The 20,387-nt window shown below is 42.5% G+C and overlaps 1 protein-coding gene across 2 annotated transcripts in view; it reads right to left on the bottom strand.

Moving 5' to 3' along the window:
- PTPN12 (protein tyrosine phosphatase non-receptor type 12) overlaps nucleotides 1-20,387 on the bottom strand; it is a 181,311-nt gene that overhangs the window by 47,249 nt on the left and 113,675 nt on the right. For both annotated transcript variants that reach the window (XM_075017187.1, XM_075017178.1), the window contains exon 12: nucleotides 16,850-16,935. In XM_075017187.1, coding sequence (XP_074873288.1) covers nucleotides 16,850-16,935 — 86 coding nt within the window. The remainder of the gene's footprint in view (nucleotides 1-16,849; nucleotides 16,936-20,387) is intronic.

The raw sequence follows: 20,387 nt of genomic DNA, 5'->3' as shown, positions 1-20,387 counted from the left end.
ATATGTAAATAAGCCCAAATTGCAAACTGATCCAAGTTCTGGCTTTTGCATCTAATAGTAAGATAAAATTAATCCTTCCTCAGTCTAAAGTACTCAGGTACAACTGCCACACCTGATGAAAAGTTTATTTTTCAAATCACCTGGCACTACACTACAGACTACCATGGCTGTCCCTCTGGCACTAATCCTGGAAGATCAGTCTGAGATTTTCTGAGGCCATTAGCATGAGCACTAGCCACAGAAGTTCCAGACTCAATGGCTCCCAGAACTGATGAAATCAAGACAGCATAAAATGCTCTTATTCAAATGGCAGTGGCAGTACTCAGAATAAAATTTCTTAATTAACATTTTGCCAATACCAAGTTCAAACACTATAGCCAAAGATGACTATGTTCAATGAGTACTTAGTATTTGCTCATATTTTGCAAAAATTGTAAATATTTTGTACTGTGTTGTCATAAGTTGTTAATTCCAAAACCATTAAGAAACGTTACTGAAAGGCTGTGTCTACATGGGCACAAATCTTTGAAATAACCATATTTCGCAGATTACTAATGAGGCGCCGAACTGAATATTCAGCGCCTCATTAGCATTAGGACACTTGCGGCCATGGCGCTTTGAAAGTGCGTGGCTTGGCGCAGCTACACAGGGGTCCTTTTTGAAAGGACCCCGCACCTTTCAAAAAAGGGATTTCAAAAGGTGCAGGGTCCTTTTGAAAAGGACCCCCGTGTAGCCGCACCAAGCCACACGCTTTCGAAAGCGCCACAGCCAGAAGTGTCCTAATGCTAATAAGGCGCTGAATATTCAATTCAGTGCCTCATTAGTAATCTTTGAAATGGCCCTTAGCATGGCTATTTTGAAGATTTGTGCCCCATGTAGACACAGCCAAAGTGTCTTTTGGGAACCCATAATAGGTACTTAAGAGATCCTTTCCATGTAATTAAGCATTAAAACTCTCAAGAAACAAGCATTTGAAACCTTTACTTATAAGCAGACACATACAGCAAATTGAAACAGAACTGTCAAGGCACGCATTTGTAAGGACCTTCCTCTATAAGGGTATACGTCTATGCTGCAAAATAAGCCCAAGTAAGCAAGACTCAAGTCAGAAGAACCTGGGTTTGAGAATTCAGGATTGCTAACCCAAGGTTAAAAAACTTTTTAACCTGATCCAGAACCTACGGCTCTGGGATCCACACAGTAGCATGCAGACCCAAAGTCCACCCATACATCCCAGACTTCCCAGGGCCTTCTCAAAATGTGACCACTCTAGCTCTTTGTCCATGCTACTCATCGCAGGAAGTTTGATCAGATCCCCCAACAAATCCTAATGATCTGTCATTTTGGTCTGCATGATTCCAGCAACAGGAGTCAGCAAAATGGAGGCACTGTCATTTCAAGAACTTCTGCTTGGGCTTTTGATTTAGTTTCAAGATGCAGGCACAACTTCCATGAGATACTGGTGGTTCTTTTCTACCCACTAAAGGCTACTAACAGAGCTAATGACTGAGACAGAAGGGGATGCCAAGGATGGACATCCATGCTCAAATCAGGAGATAATGCTCATGATACTCTGTACAGTCACCAATGCCGGCTATGTATGCCAGTGCACTGGCTTGTGGGTCAACACCACCATGTAGATGGGACAACCAACACTGGGTCCAGAACTTTTGCATGAAGCAAGCTGTATTTCTGAAACTTTGGAAGCAGCTTGCCCTAATCCTCCCTTTGGAAGATCATCTGCCTGAAGGTAGGTGTACAAGTCCAGAAGTAGACTGCTCTGTTTAGAAGCTGGGTGCCCCAGACTTACACATGCGTTGCCACTCATTTGGCACTGGAAAGCTGACTTTGAGTAGAGTGGTGTAGACACTTCTGAGGCAGTCAAGTGTGTAGTTTAACCCAACATGGCAGGCATTATAGTATATTCCTTAAGTAATCACTGGCTCTGAGAGAATCACCTGATGCCAATAAACCAAGCGCCACCTTTGTCCAAGGCAATAGGTGTTAACTGACAAAGTCATAGCTGGAAATGAAACCAGTTCACCTCTGTGTGACTTTGTTCATAACAGCTAACTTTTTATCTACTACACATTTGAGAAAGTCTGTTTGTTCAAGAACTCCTCAAGGGTAAGAGCTAGGGTCACAAATTTTGGTATATACAGCTTCTTCTTATCGTAACTTACAGCAACATAAGGGTTTGGTTGTGCCAGGAAAATGGGACATGCCTGGAATGGGTTTGCTTCTCATAAAACCAGACAGAAAAGACAATAACCAAACAGGTGAAAGCGGGTGGCTGAGGGTGCTCCTCCCTACCCTGTCAATGACTGCCTCAACCCTGAGCCTCTAACCCACACCTTCACTCACACCCGTTAGGGAGAGTGATGCAGGCCTGAAACTTCTCTTCCCTTCTCCCCCCCGCAATTAAAACAGGGAGATTGATGGCTGTTTCCCCTCCTCAAGGAGCAAGGCATACATGTGGCATACCTACAGGGAAAGTTAATATTAATATATTGTTTGAACAAACTGGAACATATCAGAACATGCACCTTTGCTGCAAAAATTCTTTTATACACTTCTGTTGTTGTATTTTGCAGTCTCAACTCTGAATTCCTTGAAGTGGGGAGCATTGCATTGTGATGTGCAGCACTGGCATGCAAGCTGCCATTAATGGGGACACATTACAATCCAGGGTTTATATCTTTTGCATTGGTAATTACAGTGGAAATCACCTCCGTTCCCATACTAAACACAAAAATGGGTCCAGAAATTGACCTGGCTCTGGGGCAGCTTCTCTCTCACGTTTCAACTGTCAGTTCTGTGATGGGTTGTTCCTCCAAGGAGGCATAAAAAAAGCTCCTGAATTCATCCCCAAGATGTGCTACAGCTGCTCCTGCAGCAAAGGTTCTTCCTCCTAGGACCAGTTTTTTCAGTAGAGGTCCCTCATTTGCCTCACTCAGTGCCCACCGCTGGCTCCCACTGAGTTACATGCTTGCTTCTGGGACCAGTGAGATGCTGTCCTGGGTCACCCGGTCATTGTACACATCTGATGGCCCATCGCAGCCTCCACACTTGTCAGACTCAACATAAAAATGGACATGATGTTGGTGAGCAGCCAGATGTGCTTGTACTCCCTGGTTTTCTAGTATTCAGTCTTGAGCTGCTTAATCCATTCTTTGTACTAATCACTCGTCCGATAATATCTAGTGCCACCAGCTTCTTTGCTATTTGCTGATACTCATGATCACTCGTGGTACTTAAATTAAAATCCAGCTTTTCTGGTCTTGCAGCAGAGATTACCAACTCTAGTAGTGCTGCACATGTTGTAAAGGACTGCAGGTCAGAATTCACTGCAAACACTGAAGGATTTCCTAGGTGTGTTTGCAGGTAGGCAGTCAGAATAAAATGGAAGGATTAAACATGAAGTTGCTGTACTGGAACAAGAAGCATGCTTTCATTTTCCTAACTTGACTCATGATTCTTTGGAGAGAAGACAAAGGAAGCTGCTCATAGCACAGAGGAATATTATTGGTAGCCTCCAAGGAAAAGAGTGCAGGGAGGAAAGGGTGCTGCAGCTACATTACAAAGCAATAGAGGCGGAACTCTTGGGCTCCACCTTGACTTGGGTTCAGACCCTCCTAGCTCACAAGGCCCTGTGAACGTGGGTCAGAGCACAAATTCAAGTGATATATGTGCATACTTAAGGGCAATGGTTAGCTCTTTAGTCTGAATCTGAATCCAGGTTTACACGACAGTGAAAACATACCCCAAGAGCACCCCACTCAATGAAGCACTGAAGAATTTTCTCTGTATAAACCTGTTTTCTTTTATAAAGAATCTTCTCAGGAGGCTCCTACTCCTATTAATATGTACATGAAAGTTAATCAAATGGTACCAGTACAGTAAAACCCCAGGTTACACAGGGGTTGTGCTCCTGTGACCCCTGCATAACTCAAATTTTTGTGCACGTTGGGCTGGGGAGCCAGGAACAAGGCTGCTGCTTCGTTCCCATTTTCCCGCTGTTTGTGGGACAAAGGAAATTGGCCAGCTCACTAGGGCTGATCAGTTTCCTGGCTGCTTCTCCCAGCCTTCCCCCAGCCGTGAGGCTGTCAAGCTGACAGCCATATGGCACGGAGAAGGGGCTTTTAGCAACTGCAGGCAGCTAGGCAGACAGCCACAGAGCATCTTCAAGTTCTGCTTAACTTGCATTTAAGCGAATTATGTGCAACTTGAAGCCACATATTTCAGGGGGTTACTTTAGATGTACATCAATGGCTGCTGTGCCAAAACACATAATACACATTTATACTTTATGCTGACAGAAACTCATCTGGACATTTATGGGAAGTTAAGATAGCATGTCCTCCGTCAAATTATCTGAGAAGGCATGTTGATAAGATTTGACCCACTTGGGAGGGATTTATCACCTTCAGTAGAGAAGGCTAGAACTATCTGGGCATCAGGAGGAGCTCAGATAAAAAGGAACCCAATTCAGGAACTTTATTCAAACTTCTTCCATAACTACTGTAATTGTTAACATTAATAAAAACCACGTATGATGAGGGGAAATCCAAGGATTGGAACAGTCAGAGTGAAACAGATGAAAATAGGTACATAAACCAACTGAAATTTGAAGAATTAAACAATGGTTTAAACACATCCCTGCAATAACGGGAGAAAAAGGTAAGAATCAGAAACTAGCAAGTAGTATTACCACTGACCACAAACTGCAGAGTCAAGTGCAGAGAAAAAGAATTAAGGGTCATATGGTAATCTGATTTGTCTTGGGTACCACCAAGTTCTACCTCACTTTAAAACTACTTGCTTATAAAAATCATACAAAAACATAAAAAGCGTCACACTATACTATTTCTGAAAAATGATTTATTTTCCTTTTTCTAATACCATATATCTATAAATATGTATCAACTGGAATATAAATAGTTTACGTATATTTCAGCATATAGTATAAAGAGCAGAATGAACAAGCCACTGTCTCTCTGAAATTTCAGTTAGCACTGCTTCAAACACTTTTTATGTAGCCTGTTGCAAAACTTGACAAATGTATAAATGAGCTGATGTACCCTGGTTTAGAGTCACTACTCTAGAGCAGAAGAAAAAAAGACTGACAGGGATTAAACATGCTGGCTTTGTTCCTTATTCCACTCTGATACTACAGGGAAATACTCTGCTCAATCGTGATGACTCAGTGGTCACGCCATTTATTTAAGAAAAGCAGTTTTCGGGACAGATTTTTTAAGAGTAATTGTGCTCCTTTGCTTATCTAAAAGCTAAAGTAAAACACCATAATATTAAACACAGGAAGAAGATTAAACAAAGCAATTAGATTTATATAGACTAAAAAAAAAAAGGGATCCTCCAAAACCTGAACTGATGAAATATTCATGAATTTAAGCCAAGTGAACTGTAACACATGAGATGTATCCTATGTCCTATTCATTCGTGCTCTTACAAATTTTGTTATTTAACTGAACATATCATACATGTAGTAAACAGTTAATTAGGTGCATGCACACAGTGACATTTTCCAACCATTTAAAAACAAACAACAAACAACCGAACAGTTGAAGCTCTCTGGTCCAGGACTCTTGGCTGGCAACATTCATTGTCTGGTAGGGCCACTAATGCTGGACCAGAGAGCCCCAGCTACAAAGGCTGTCAGCACCTGGGAGCTCAGCCAGTCTGGTGGCAGGCAGCTCCACCTGCTGGGAATGGAGCTTCAGGTCCAGGTCAGGGAGCTCCTGCCGCAGCGCACATGGAGCTGTTGGCTTCTGGGGATGTGGAGCCCCTGCAACCAGGGGCAGAGAACAGCTGCTGACTGTGGGCACAGAGCCCCGCCAGCTGGAGCAGAACTGCCTGGAGTGGCCTGACCTCCTGTGGTCTCAGGATGCTGGACCAGTATTTATAACACTTATAGCTTGCTCATTAGTGTTAAATATAAGAGCAGTTTTTGATTGCTCATTTTCTAAAGTCACCATAAGGGGTATTATGCAATGAAAATAGAATATTATGGGTTTCCCTCTCAAGTTACTACCCTTGGTAAGAACGATTGCTTGCTTTTAACATTTTCCAGCAATGTGTCTGCTGAAAGCTGAATACCTTAACTATTAGTTTAGTCTGAACAGACTAGGAACATGGAATACTCTCCCTGAACTGGTCAGTGAAGCCACTCCACCTTATTTAAATATCATTTGAAAGTCATTTCTACAAGGAGATCTCCAAGACACAAAATGCCTATGTCACCTACTTAGCTTATGAATATTTTTAGTCTTGCCTATATGGAGGAACAACACAGAATATTGAAAAGTGGTGGCACTGGAAATGAAGTTGAGAACTGCTGTGGGAGAAAGACAATCATGAAGGGAAGCTAGTAGTGTGAAAGATAAAAGTGTACTTAACAAGACTGCAGCAAACCAAGATGGACGTGAGGTGGTCACCCTGAAACTTTACTTACATGTGACATTCCTTTCTCCATTTACATTTTTTAAACTGTACGCTCTCCAGGGAAGGCACTTTATCTGTGTTTGGAATGCATATTGCACACCCATGAGCATTAGTGAAATAATTATCTGCACCATAAGAAACAAAGATGTGGCAGAAGTTAGTCTAGCCTTCAAAAGTGATGCAAAGGTACAGTAGTACGGGACAGTAAAGACCACACAGATTATTGAATTGAATGTAATACTTTTTTCAGGACTAATTTTCCCACCAAGTATCTTACATTATCTGCTCCCACATGTAACTATCACTTGCCAGAACAGCTCTAATGCCTGAGCTACAGGAGAAGGAGCTGAGGCAGAAGTAGGGTAGTCTTAGGCTATGTCTACACTAGAGCACACAATTAGCTCGATGTTACAGTATGACTGTCTTCACCGCAAATACCCTTAGGTCGATTTTAAGGGGCGCAATGGTCGACTTTTTCACTCTGTCCCTCCAATGCAGCGTAATGCCAAGTTCGAATTTAAAAGATTGAACTAAGGCTAGCGTGGAAACACGGCCTCCAGAAATATCCCACAATGCCCCACAGGTGTCCATTCTGGCCACTTTCACCTATACTGCTCTCCAAGTGCACAGGAAGTAGGTAACAGGAATCCTGGGAATTTGAATTAATTTTCTTTCTGACCAGCATGGATAGCACACCTCAGGAGCGATCACACCCAGCCATCTTGAGTTCTAAGGGCTCTAGTTCTGATCAGAGTTCTCCGAGTCACAAAGGAGCCCCAGCATGAAGCCATTAGGTGATCCAGGATCTCATTTCTGTGTGGGGTGACAAATCTGTGCTAAGCAGGCTACGGACCAGCAAAGGAAACGTGGACATTTATGGGAAGATTTCCAAGGGCATGATGGAGAAACAGTACACCATGACGCTCAGCAATGCTGGGTCAAAAATCAAGGCACTCAGGCAGAATTATGAGAAGGTGAAAGAAGCCAAAGGCAGAAACAGTCTTAAAATTATTGCCTATTTCCACGCCATCTTACAACAACATGAACAGTCTTTTCCATGTCTATTTCCTTTTAGACTGATCACCTTCCTTTAAAATATTCTTTCCAGATTCTAAATTTAGTCTATTCAAAATCTCATTTTAGTCTCCAAGCCTGATGAAACTTCCTTGCCACTTGTGTGATTTCCTCTGGCGTTTTCTTTTTGTTTGCTTTTGTTTTGGTACCCTCAAGCAGACACGAGAACTGCATAAACTAGCTCATTTATCAACATTAAGTCAAAGTGAACCACCACAGATCTGGTCAAATTAAACCAGTATTTCTGAGAAAAGAATTAAAATCTCCCACAGGACTGTTCTGTGTTCTCATATGCATTTTACATGTTCTTACCATTCTGACTCACTAGTTTTTAGACAGCTTTTTATCTACAATTTGTACATGTGCTATTTTTTCCCCACCAGCAACATTAGTTTTAAACCCCATTTTGATGCATACAACTCAGTTCGAATGTCATTAAGCCACTTAGTGTGGATCCATCATCCTATGCGTTTTATGTTCCCCCAACTCTGAGGCTGGCAAGTATTATTACTGCCAACATTTAGTGATCTAGAAACAAAAAAGGCAAACTATTAAATAGAATAGGCCCCAAATAATGACTTGACACTATGATGCTCCATTTAGAATAGATTAATTTTTAACGGAAAAACTAACATCTATCATACAATTTTTCATCTGTGCTGTGGTATTTAACTCAAAATAATATTATTCTGCATGGTATAAAATACTTCATGAAGGTCAAGTATATATTATTATCTACCAAATAAATGTTTCAAAATTCCTACTTTACATGTGAGTTAGTTGACTAAGTAGTTTCATTTCCTCACAACTGCAGTCACTAATTCCATCCTACACCTAAATGTTCTGCAAAGAAAAAATTAATTGACTGGCTATTTCCTGTGTCTTCCTTTATACCCTTAAAATAAAGGTACATGCCTGATTGTTAGTAATCAGATGCCTCTGGGTTTTTTTCATTTATTTAAAGGAAGAACTGCAAATTATGTCACCAAAATGTTCATGATCTTAAGAAAAAAATCAGAATCCTTCAATTTAAACAAGTTTGAGAAGTACAAAAAAGAAAAAGCAAAACAAGGGGGTTTAAGCAATTCAACACGTGGATAATTCCGAGATGGCCATTATGTAGTTACATATTGTGGGAAAGGAGCAAAAATAGCAAAAATACTAGGAAGACACTTAGTATCTTAGATTATATGCAACAATGGACATGGCTAACAGGTAGGTAGGCAGGCATCAGTCAGTCCTCGAGGACTACGGTGTGTTGTTGCACCCGGGGTTGGATCGACAGCAGCGGCTAATGTGGCTGTAAAGTCCGAACCTTGACTGACAGTCTTTTCTGCACAGGGTATAGGAGAACACTGAGCCTTGGTTGATGGACTGGGGGCGGGCCTTCCTCAGGGTTCTTTTCTCTTCCGCTTGTTGCCTGAGGTTGTCTTCATCCTGGGACAGCCCTTTTTTCACCTGTTGCTTCCATAGGCATCAATCTGTGGCGAGTGTCTCCCAGGTGGCAGTGCTGATGTTAGCAGCCTTCAAGTCAAGCTTGCACACATCTTTGTAGTGGAGATGAGGTCTTCCAACCAGCCTGGTCCCTGTTGCCAATTCACCATAGAGCAAATCCTTAGGTATGCGAGCATCCTGCATGAGGGAGATGTGACCTAGCCATCGCAGGTGTCTCTGCTTGATCAAAGTGTGCATGATGGCAGTCCCTGCTTGTTTGAGCACTGTGTTGTTGGTCACCTTGTCCCACCAGGAGATTCCCAGGATGCATCTCAGGGAACGCATATGAAATGAGTTGAACCTCTTTTCATATTTGGAGCTCAGCGTCCAAGTTTCACAGCTGTACAGGAGGGTACTCAGTATGCAGGCTCTATAGACTTGTGCTTTGGTGTGCTCTGTGAGTTTCCTGTTGGACCATACTCTTTTTGTTAGCCTGGATAGTGTGGTGGCAGCCATTCCAATACGTTTGTTAATCTCACTTTCAAGGGAGAGGTTGTCAGATATCGTGGAACCCAGGTAAACGAGCTCATGGACAACTTCCAGCTGGTGATCATTGATGCTTATGGCAAGCGGATGGCTAGTGTCCTGACTCATCACTTGTGTTTTCTTGATATTGATAAGCCCGAACTCTTTGAAGGCATCCGCAAAGCGATTCATGAGGTGCTGTAGTTCCTCCTGTGTATGAGTTGTAATAGCTGCATCATCCGCAAAGAGGAAGTCTCGCAAGCACCTTGCTTGTGCTTTGGTCCTTGCTTTTAGCCTAGACAGCTGGAAGAGCTTGCCATCAGATCTCGTGTGAAGGTAAATGCCTGTTGTGGCTGAACCAAAGGCATATTTGAGCAGGACGGAAAAAAATATTCCAAGAAGCGTAGGGGCCAGAATGCAACCCTGCTTCACTCCACTGTGGATACTGAAAGGTTCAGAGGTGGATCCATCATAGACAATGACTCCCTTCATGTCCTCGTGGAAAGACTTCATGATATTGAGCAGGGTGGGGAGACAGCCAATCTTTTCCAGAATCTGAAAAAGACCATTTCTGCTAACAAGGTCAAAAGCCTTGGTTAGGTCGATGAATGCAATGCAGAGTGGCCTTTGCTGTTCCCTGCACTTTTCCTGCAGCTGCCTAAGGGAAAATATCATATCGATGGTAGATCTTTTAGCTCTAAACCCGCACTGTGACTCAGGATAGACTTGATCTGCAAGGACTTGGAGCCTCTTGAATACTACCCGGGCAAAGAGCTTTCCAACGATACTAAGGAGGGATATACCACAATAGTTGTTACAGTTGCTCCTGTCACCCTTGTTCTTGTAAAGAGTGACTATGTTGGCATCTCTCATGTCTTGTGGTACTTCCCGCTCCTTCCAACACTGACACAGTAGCCCATGCAGTTCTGGAATCAGGCTGCTCTTAGCACACTTGAGAATTTCTGGTGGAATGCCGTCTTTACCTGGGGCTTTCCCAACTGCCAGTGCGTCAAGTGCCTGGCTGACCTCCAGCACTGTTGGTACATTGTCGAGCTCTGACAAAGTTGGAAACCACCTAATGGCGTTCAGTGCTGCTTCTGTGACAGTGTTCTCCGAAGCACACATCTCTGAGTAGTTCTCCACCCACACTTCCATCTGTTTGGAGAGGTCCTTAAGGATCTCTCCATCAAGTGCCTTCAGGGGAGCAATCTTATTTTGAATTGGTCCAATGGCTTCCCTGATTCCATCATACATGCCCTTTATGTTGCCATTGTCTGCAAAAGTGTGGATTCTGGAGCACAGCTGAAGCCAGTAGTCATTAGCAGAGTGCCTGGCTGTCCTTTGGACTTTACAACGAGCAGCCCTGAGTATCTGCACGTTCCTCTCGCTAGGGGATGTCTTGTATGTTGTCGCTGCGAGCCGCTTCTCCTCAATGATGGGCAGCAGCTCTTCTGAGTGTGCTTCAAACCAGTCAGCAGACTTCGTCTGCTTCTTACCAAAAGTCGACATTGCTGTGTTGTAGATGGTGTCCCTAAGGTGTGCCCACCTTCCGCTGGCATCTGCACTGGTTGGGACAGGAAGGGCCACATCGAGGGCACAGGTAAACTGTGCAACCCTCTCGGGGTCTTTGGTCATGCAAATGTTGATAAGTGGCCTACCTGCATTCTTTGTTCGATACAGCCTCCGAGGTTGAAGCCTGATCTTGCTGGCAACGAGTGAATGGTCGGAGTGACAGTCTGCACTATGATAGCTGTGAGTCAGCTTGACATTGCCTATGCAGGTGCACCTTACAACGATCAAGTCCAGCTGGTGCCAGTGTTTGGACATGGGATGATGCCATGGCACACTGTGCTGGGGCTTGGTCTTGAAAAAGGTGTTGGTAACACAGAGACTGTGCTGGCAGCAAAGCTCCAGCAGTCACTGCCCATTCTCATTTAACTTCCCAACTCCGAATTGCCCTAAGCATGTGGGCCAGCTGGAATGGTCAGCACCAACTCTTGCATTAAAATCTCCAAGAATGATCAGTGGCTCGCGAGTTGGAATTTCTTCGATTGTAATGCTGAGCACATCACAGAACTTGTCCTTAGCTTCTTGGGAAGAGGTCAGTGTTGGAGCATAGGCACAGATGATGTTGGTCAGGCCTGCAGATGTTTGCACCTGGAGTTGTGTAAGCCTTTCCGAGCGCCCTGTAGGTGGTATGATGGAGCCAATCAAACTATTCTTGATTGCGAAACCCACACCATGCTCTTTGGTCTCACTAGGGGGGTTTCCCATCCAGAAAAAAGTGAAATCTTTCTCCTTTAGACTGCCGGAAGATGAGAGTCTTGTCTCCTGAAGGGTGACAATGTCCATTTTTAACCTTCTCAGTTAGTTGTTAATAACAGCTGTCTTGCGGATATCATCTGTGTCTTCAAGGTTGTCTGGAAGTCCAGTTATCATGGTTCTAACATTCCAGGTGCCCAGTCTAAGAACTGGGAGCTTTTGTATTTTTTTCTTTTTTTTGTTTAGTGCACAGATTTCAGACCACCTGTTGCGATTGATCCCAAAGCTCCACGCACGCAGTGAAGCAAATGGACTGTGGTGAGACAGCACCTTATTGGCTGGGGGCTGCCCAGTTTGAGGCGGGCTGTAGCTGTCCAATGAGACTCCAATGACCCCTCCCACCGTCAGAAGCAACCCCTGGCGTCAAGCTCTTAGCCAACGAGCTATGACTTGTAACCAGTATACTGTTGCTTCCCGTGTTATGCCGATGCTGTGAGGCGATGCTGGAGTGTCCTCTCCAGGGCGCATGCCTGGGCAAATTTTGTATGGAGGATGAGCTGTTGCCCATGCAGCAGACCCCCCCTCTCCATGTTGCTGATGAATCCGAAGGAACGGTGAGCCGGTATAGTTTGGCATCAGCAGCATCGCAGGAGTTGCCAGGAAGATGCCAAAAGTAACATCAGGCTGCCTTCGGGTCTCCAACTCCGCATTTTTCCTCAGGGTTAACTCCCGAAGCCCTTCACTAGAATGGATGTGACCGCAAGGCAGCAGGGGTTTGAAATCAGAGTTTACCTTCTCCTAGGTGAGCGACCGCCAAAGGCTAACGAGCCTCAACTGCCCGAAGCAACTGGTTTTAAGGCGCCAGCGTGCCGCCTTTTACCCCTTCTCCTGTCAGTAGAAATGGTTCCGCCAGGCTTAAAAACTAAGCCACATGAGAAGGCCAGGAGCTGGACATGGTTGTCAGAGGCTTTTTGAGACACGCGCCATTGAGGGAATTTTATAGGCTATGGGAGCTTATCCCCACAGCCGCCCTCGGCATGACAACCTTGGAACCTACGGACATGGCTAACAGGAGCACCAAAAATGGCTATTCAGAAATCTCAGATGGTTCCACACACTACATCTTGCCAAGAAAGACCATGGTGCCTCTCATACACATCTGATTCTCTCATCCCTCCCAAAAATCAGGTATTCCTTCACCACCTTTCGCCATTTTTTCCTCATGCTGTCTCCTACTTATGATCTGCTTAAAGCTCCAATTGCTATGTTTCTCTTTCTAGAATAGGAGCAAAAATAATCACTTAGTCACTCTATGTCTTATATTTTCTTCTCAGTTTATTTTTTCTAGAGTTCACTCTTAACCTGAGTGTGCCTGTCTCTGAAGCTATTTTATATCTGTACAGCCAGTCTCTCAACTTGTTTTAAGCTTTTACACTTTCAAAAGGCTAATATGTGAGTTAGTAAAACCATTCCTCTTTAAAAGTTAAGCATTCTTCCTTTTTATATTTGCAAATACAACCTTTAAATAATCACTGTGTCTGGGTAACAGATAATACTGTAAGGTTGTGCATGTACTATACACACAAGCAAACATATAGTACTATTATAGCTTTTGTATGTGTAGATACTTTGTCCTGTTTTCCCCAGTCCTTTAGTAAATGCCTTTTTTTAGTTTTGGAGAAGCTCTTAACCATCCTCCCTTCAACAGCTTCCTTTGTTTCGATTATGCAAGAACATAAGCTGTAGCCTAAAAGTCTTCATAAATATTGCTAATTTTGGCTACATCTACACTACATGATATACTCAAGTTTAAGGCAGTTATCTTGATTTTACATCTTCACTGTTTAACTGTAAATGCCATTAATTTGATCTCAGAGAGCACTAATGTCGATATCATAACATCCTTGAAAGCAGCTGGGTATAGCATCAAGTTCAAATTTAAAAGTTCAAATCAAGGCTAGTGTGGAAGCACCATGCCTTTGGATCGAATTCCTTAGCCTCCAGAGGTGTCCCGTATGTATCCCACAATGCCCCACAATCCTCCACTCTGGCCACCTCCCTCTCCGCTGCTCTCCAGGTGCACAGGAATTAGGTAACAGGAAGCTCATAAATTTGAATTCAGCACCAGGAAGCCCATGGCTGTGGGGTCATGCCTGTAGAGAGGCTGAGAAACTTCTATTTCTTTGCTGTTAGCACTGTGAATGCATCTATCCATTAAAAATAGCTCCAACATGGAATTCATGGTTCTGTCTCTACCTCTGCAAGCTGAGCACTTGGATTATTTTTTCCATGCCAGCGCCATGTGGCAGCTAGGCTGCTGTGGGAGGAGGAGGGTTGTGCTTGCATGAGAAGCCAAGACATTTCTTTTCTGCAGTTTACATTTGTGCAGGGCCCCTCCCCTTTCCCCTCCTGCACAGCCACCATGCAGTTGGGGTCTTTCCTGAGCCCAACCACATCTTGTGGCTAGCCCCCAACCCAATAGAAGGACATGCCTATTATTCAGTGTGGACCATGCTGCCAGGAAGCACCATGTCCTGGCTTGGGCATGGTGAGGGCTCCAAAGGCAGGAAAGATTTTTGGGGGCTTGCTGCCACTGGGGGAATGATTTCAGCTGGCCCTCAAGCCACAGACCCAACACCCCCATGCCCAAAAATATTTTTGGGAGCTTGCTGCTGCTGGGGGAAACCTCTTCCAGCAGCTAAGACTCTCAGGGACTTGCTGCCACCAGAGGCAGGGGAACCATTTCAACTGGCCCTCAAGCCACAGACCCCACACCCCCATTCCCAAAAATACATTCAGGGGCTTGCTGCTGCCAGGGGCAAGTCACTCCTGGCAGCTAAGACTTTCGGGGGCTTGCTGCCACTGAGGGGAACATTTCAACTGGCCTTTGAGCCACGGACACCACACCCCCACCCCCAAAAATATTTTCAGGGAACATGTGAACTGGCCCTTCATCCTTCAATCCACGTAATCTTCCTCCACAATGGGATGAGGGGGTCGAGCTCCCTAACAGTTAATCGGGGCTGGCCCCCCATCTGAGCACCACCACTTGTTGAAACCTGGTGAGCCCCATCCCTTGTGTTGGACAACAGTGTAGCGGGAAGCCAAAAATCTTTTTCCTAACCTTTTCTAGCTGCTTCCTCCAAGTTCTGGCCTCCTTAACACAGGGAAGAGGGGGTAGCGGGCCAGTTAAGACAGATATTGCAGTTGTAAAAGGAAGAGATTTCAGCCCCATCCCGTGCTGGACAACTGAAGTGTAGTGGGAAGCCAAAAATCTTTTTCCTAACCTTTCCTATCCTTCTCTTTCTTCAAGCTTTGCCAAATTCCTTATCACCTGGCCCCCTTAAGACAGGGAAAAGAGGATGAATGGCCAGCTGAAAAAAGATACAGACACCTGATGGTTTCTGTAAAATCTTTAATAATCCCATGCCTGGAGCTCTAGTTGTCTTATCAGGTAGAAGCCATACCATTCTACCCAGACTGGGGCACTTTGGGGTAGGGGAGAAATGGATGGCTTGCCAGTTGATATGGCACAGTGACCTTGGTGATCCCAGGGCAGTACCACCTCAGTGATCCAGGGGCACCCTACACCTTCTGAAGCCAGCCTATTTGGTTTTCCTTTGCCTGGGATTCCTTAATTTTCCTTGTTTCATTCAGAAAAAATGGCTGTTTGCTTTGCATGAGAGGGGAATGAGGGCAATGCAATGTGGAAAGATGACATCACATACCCAACAATCACTCACAGGATTTTTTCCCACCCCCGTACTGCACCAACAAAAACCCAGAATGCTACAGGGCTGAGGGAACTGTGGGATGGGTTCCCACAATGCAGTGCTGCAACACTCGATGTTTGGTGATTAAGTGTGGCAGGAACAAGTCAATTTTTTGGGAACTTTGTGGGGGAGGTGAGGATAGTCAAATTCGAATTAATAAAATCCAGCATTACAAAATCAATTTTAATAAATTCTAATTTAATCTCGTAGTGTAGACACAGCCTTAGACTCTTAAGTGCCTAAGTCCCTTTTGAAAGTGATGCTTAGGTGGTCTGACACTATGGCTGTCTCTAGACTAGCCCTCAACTTTGAAGGGGGCATGGTAATTAGTGTGTTGGGAGATTACTAATGAAGTGTTACGGTGCATATGCAGCACTTCGTTCGGCAAAATCTCCCCCACGGCAACTTCAAAGTGCCGGCTTGCATGTAGCCATAGGTCAGCCACGGGTACTTCGAAGTGCCCGCACTACTTCGAAGTCCCTTTACTCCTCAAAATTTTAGAATTACTGTGCACCCTTTGAAGTTTGGGGCTAGTCCTAAACACAACCTGAGTGAAGCTTAAATTTAAATTTAATGCTCATATTACTTTAAAAGTCTGAACCATGGTGATTCTTAAGTTTACTATGGGCTTTTTGAAGGCCTTCCTTTCATTTTCTGGATCATCTTTAAAAGGCTTGGCTTCCTTATTTCAAAGTTTGTTCTACCAAGAAGTCTCTACTGACAAGTTTCTTTTGGTCTGCTAGGTGATTTTTGTTTGTTTGTTTTTATGGACTGAATATAACTTAGAGGTTCTGATACACCACACTAAAGTGAAAATGGAAAAGGTTAACTCTATATGCCCACTACACAAATCCTTTGAACAGAAAACACACACTCTTCACAGACCAAACAAGAAACACTCAAACCATAATTTTCCTGAAGTTTGTAAAAATACATTCCAAGATGAAAATAAAATACAGTAAAATATACTTTCAACAATAAATTAATGATGTACACGCCTGCAAAATTCTGACATTACCTGGAGATCACATAAGAGTTGAGTACGTTAAGATTTCTGTTTAATACAAAAAGTGATGCTGTGGCAATGCAAGACTCTTATTCAATTCGGTGTTCCAAGAAATTGCTAGAACAAGACTGAACAGTTGTTTAAACTACATTTTAGCTTGCCTTTGGAATTATGTAAATTCATACTTGTCACCCTTGCACTACATCCATTCATTCATACAATACATGGGCTACTAGCAGGGAGACAGGATTGGTCATTTAAATATAAAAAAGCTAACTCTGATTAAGCTCAAAACTAAGAAAATAAATAGTACCTGCGAGTCCGTGGAGGCTTTGGTGGTGGAGAATCCTGTTTCTCCAGATCTACAGAACTGATAGTTTTCTCTGTACTAGTTTCATTCTGCCAAAAAAAAAATAAATCCACTACATTTTAGTCAAAGCTGAAAGAATCGTGATCACTAGAACTTAATACATTTTTTATATGATCCTGAAACAGAATAAGGACCCAAAACCAAAATTTGAAAAGCATGGGGTTGGGGGCAGGATGATAATAGCAAGTTACACTTGCTTCAGTTTCCAATTTAAGCATAAATTATATTGTATATATACACATTTTAGTTATGAAGCAACTCTCCTCAAAAAAGCATTCAGGGAATTGAGATAAAGGATCTTAAAAGGATGCTAACTTTTACAATCCACTTCTGAACAATTTTTACTTACTATTATACAGTATAGCACATAACAAATCTCAAAGTGCCTCTTTAACTTAGTAATTAAGTACTGTTTCATGTGTTTTACTTTATGTATTTGACAGCACCGAGGACACAGAGTCTCCTTCCCTTGTCCCACTGGTGGAAAAGCCATCTTCAGGGATTCAACAGGAGAAAGATAAACAAGATAATGTATTTGCCACAAAACGAATAGCTTTCAAGCTGACAGTACCCCTTTGTGTTAAAACAAAGTTTAAGAAATATTCTCCTACCTTACTTAACGAGCTATTGCAGAAGGAAAAAAAATTGAAGAAATTTGGTATTCAGGTTAACTAACACGAACTGCACTAAGTACAGATGAAGCCAATATTAGTTATCACGTACAGAGTTACCTTAACAGTGTGTATATCAATTCTGAGGAGAAGTTCAAAAGTTAGCATTACTAAAAACATACAATATTTTTGAAAAAGTTTTCTTCGAGCTAACTAGTGGAAGTTTTCTTTTAAAGCAAGTATTACCAGCATCTCAGAAACAAGTAATTTATTCCTAGAAACATGACATTTTCAGCTGACATGCCTATCACTCCCAGCTCAGTCAGTCAGATGTTGTCCAGCGCATACATGAACTAATGCTGTTTTCTGATGGATTTGACCTATTTAAACAAGTGGGTGATAGTCTTTTATAATGTGGTTGCATGGCAACTAGAATACCAGATTTTCTAAATCGTACCTTTGGTATCAACTCCAGAAGACAGCACAAGGACTGACATCTGAGTCCTTACCTTCACCCCGACAAAAGACTGAGCCATACTGGTGAAATTTTTGGGAAGCTTGCATTTCCAAATTAAAGTTAGTTCCACTAACTTCATACACCAAAGAGAAAGGCAGATGAAGATGTTAAGAGAAAACCACTCCCCTTCTTAATCATAGATTATGGGCTTCAACGAATCACTTCCCTGCTTTCCTAGACAGATGATACTGCTCTGCACATCAGTAGACAAGTTTAAAGAAAAGAAGCTGCTTCAAAACAATAACAAAGAATATTAGCCCACCAGTGTCCAGTCTATCAACTCATTTGAAAGACAATAATATATTTATGAACCAATATGTTTGTTACTGAATGAAACAACACTCTGGCCCAATGGCATATCTCGCTATCTTGAAGATACTCTCTGTACTGTGATAGGGCTTTTGCCTTTCAGAAGATCATCATCAACACAGCAGTTGCAAAACACATGACGGTTTTCACATGAGATACATGCATGCACCATTCCAGATCTAAATGAACAGTCCAAATCAGAGTTCTGAAGGAAATATACAATCTACATTTCTGATCACAGACCTGCTACAGCAACAAGTAATCTATTAAATGTACTGGTGGTAACAATTTAGAATTATTGAATGATTTAGTAAAAGTACTTTTATATTAAAGGTCAGAGAACAAATCTTTTCAAGTGTCAGCCTAGGAACCATAGCCAACAGACAAATTATATAAATTTCTTTTGGGAAATTTATCCAAACACCAGTGTTTTATCTGGAGAAACTGAGCACTAAATATAAATGAACTGTTAATTTAATGGGTACCTTATTGAGCTAAGTATCTAACAGAAGTTAGCTACTGTGAAGATGTAAGATTGCTAATGAAAACATTATTATACAGGTAGAACTTCTCTAGTCTGGTACCCTCGGGACAGGACCTGTGCCAAACAAGAGAATTTGCTGGACCATGGGAGGTGAATATTGTCTAGTAGCATTACCAACCCTTTCACTGATTAGGGCTCTTACAAAACTTTTAGGAATAAATTACAGCTAAATTACAAAACACCAACAACAGAGAGCCAGGACTGGCGGCTAGAAACAAACTTTATGAGACCACAGGAAACTTGGCCACACCCACAAATGGTCACCCAGCTAACTAAAATCATGGCAGATTACAGATGTTGCCAGACAAGAGTTCCAGATTAAAGAGGCTCAATCTGTATAATCTTCTTCGCTCCCATCTAAGTTGATTTTACCCATGTACTTGTTTCTATATTCTAACTACATACAAAAAGCTACATTAAAAGAAATGTGAAAGTTGCAAAAATCAAACACACAAAAAGATTAGGAAATGCAAAAACTAAGGTTGCCTATACAAACTTAATTCAGACCCCTTTACAGATGCAGGCTATGTCTAGTTACATGATGACATACTATTTTTACAGGACCTCTGCCTTATTTTGCAAGACCTCTTGGTAGCCTACCTGAAACACATGTTTACAGCGTGATTCTCTTACTTTTCCAAGTATCTGTACTATGGAGGCTTATGAATGTGAATCTGGCTTTGAGCTAACAAACTTAAATCTCTTAGCTCAAGCAGTAAAGTTTCAAGATTTTAGAGCAAGGATTCCCAAGAGCATTGTATTATAAATAATCAAGTTAAAGCATTCTGATCAGGAATTTAATACACATGCTTCTTTTGAAATCCACAGTTCAAATATATAGTCTGATTCAGAAGCTTTGTGTGTTTGTTAACATTTAGTGAGTATGAGTCTTTCCCAAGAGTCACTCTTTCAGGCACCCCGTTGTAAATTATACCATCATTTTGTCCTCTAAAAGTACAATAGAAGCCACAGAGCATCCTGCAAGTTTGACATGCTTCTCTTTTAAGCAGTGATTTACCTTTGAAATCAGAAGGTTAAAAAAGAAACAAGAATGCTAATATAATGAATAAGGTAAAGCCTTTGAAGAGCAATAGGTTTTACAGTGCCCCAAATGTCAAGAAATTATATCTGTCAAAAAGGCAGAAGAAAATTCCAGAAGATGAGGCCTCCCAGGGAGAAGTCCTTAACACCAAAGCCCAGTGCAGCAACCAGAACCCAACATCACAAAGTTTAAGTTTATATAGCATTTTGAACATGTAAATTATTCCTTAATTGTATCATTCTCTCATTTTTACAGGAAGACATGCACAGGAAACCCAAGCAGAAAATGGCTAGGTCATGTCATGACAGAGGAAACAACTTATTTAGAAGAACAGACCCTGCTTGCATTAGTGGCTGAGATTGGTAAAACCTGACAAAGGATTAAGTCCCATCAATTTATTTTTTCCCAAGACTAGTGTCAGAGAATCTAACAAGCAACTTCCTCAGAAATATACTAAA

This window comes from Carettochelys insculpta, chromosome 1 (assembly GCF_033958435.1).
Source record: "Carettochelys insculpta isolate YL-2023 chromosome 1, ASM3395843v1, whole genome shotgun sequence".
NCBI lineage: Eukaryota > Metazoa > Chordata > Testudines > Carettochelyidae > Carettochelys > Carettochelys insculpta.
Note: the sequence above shows the minus strand (reverse complement) of the source record. Positions and strands in the feature narration are given on the sequence as shown.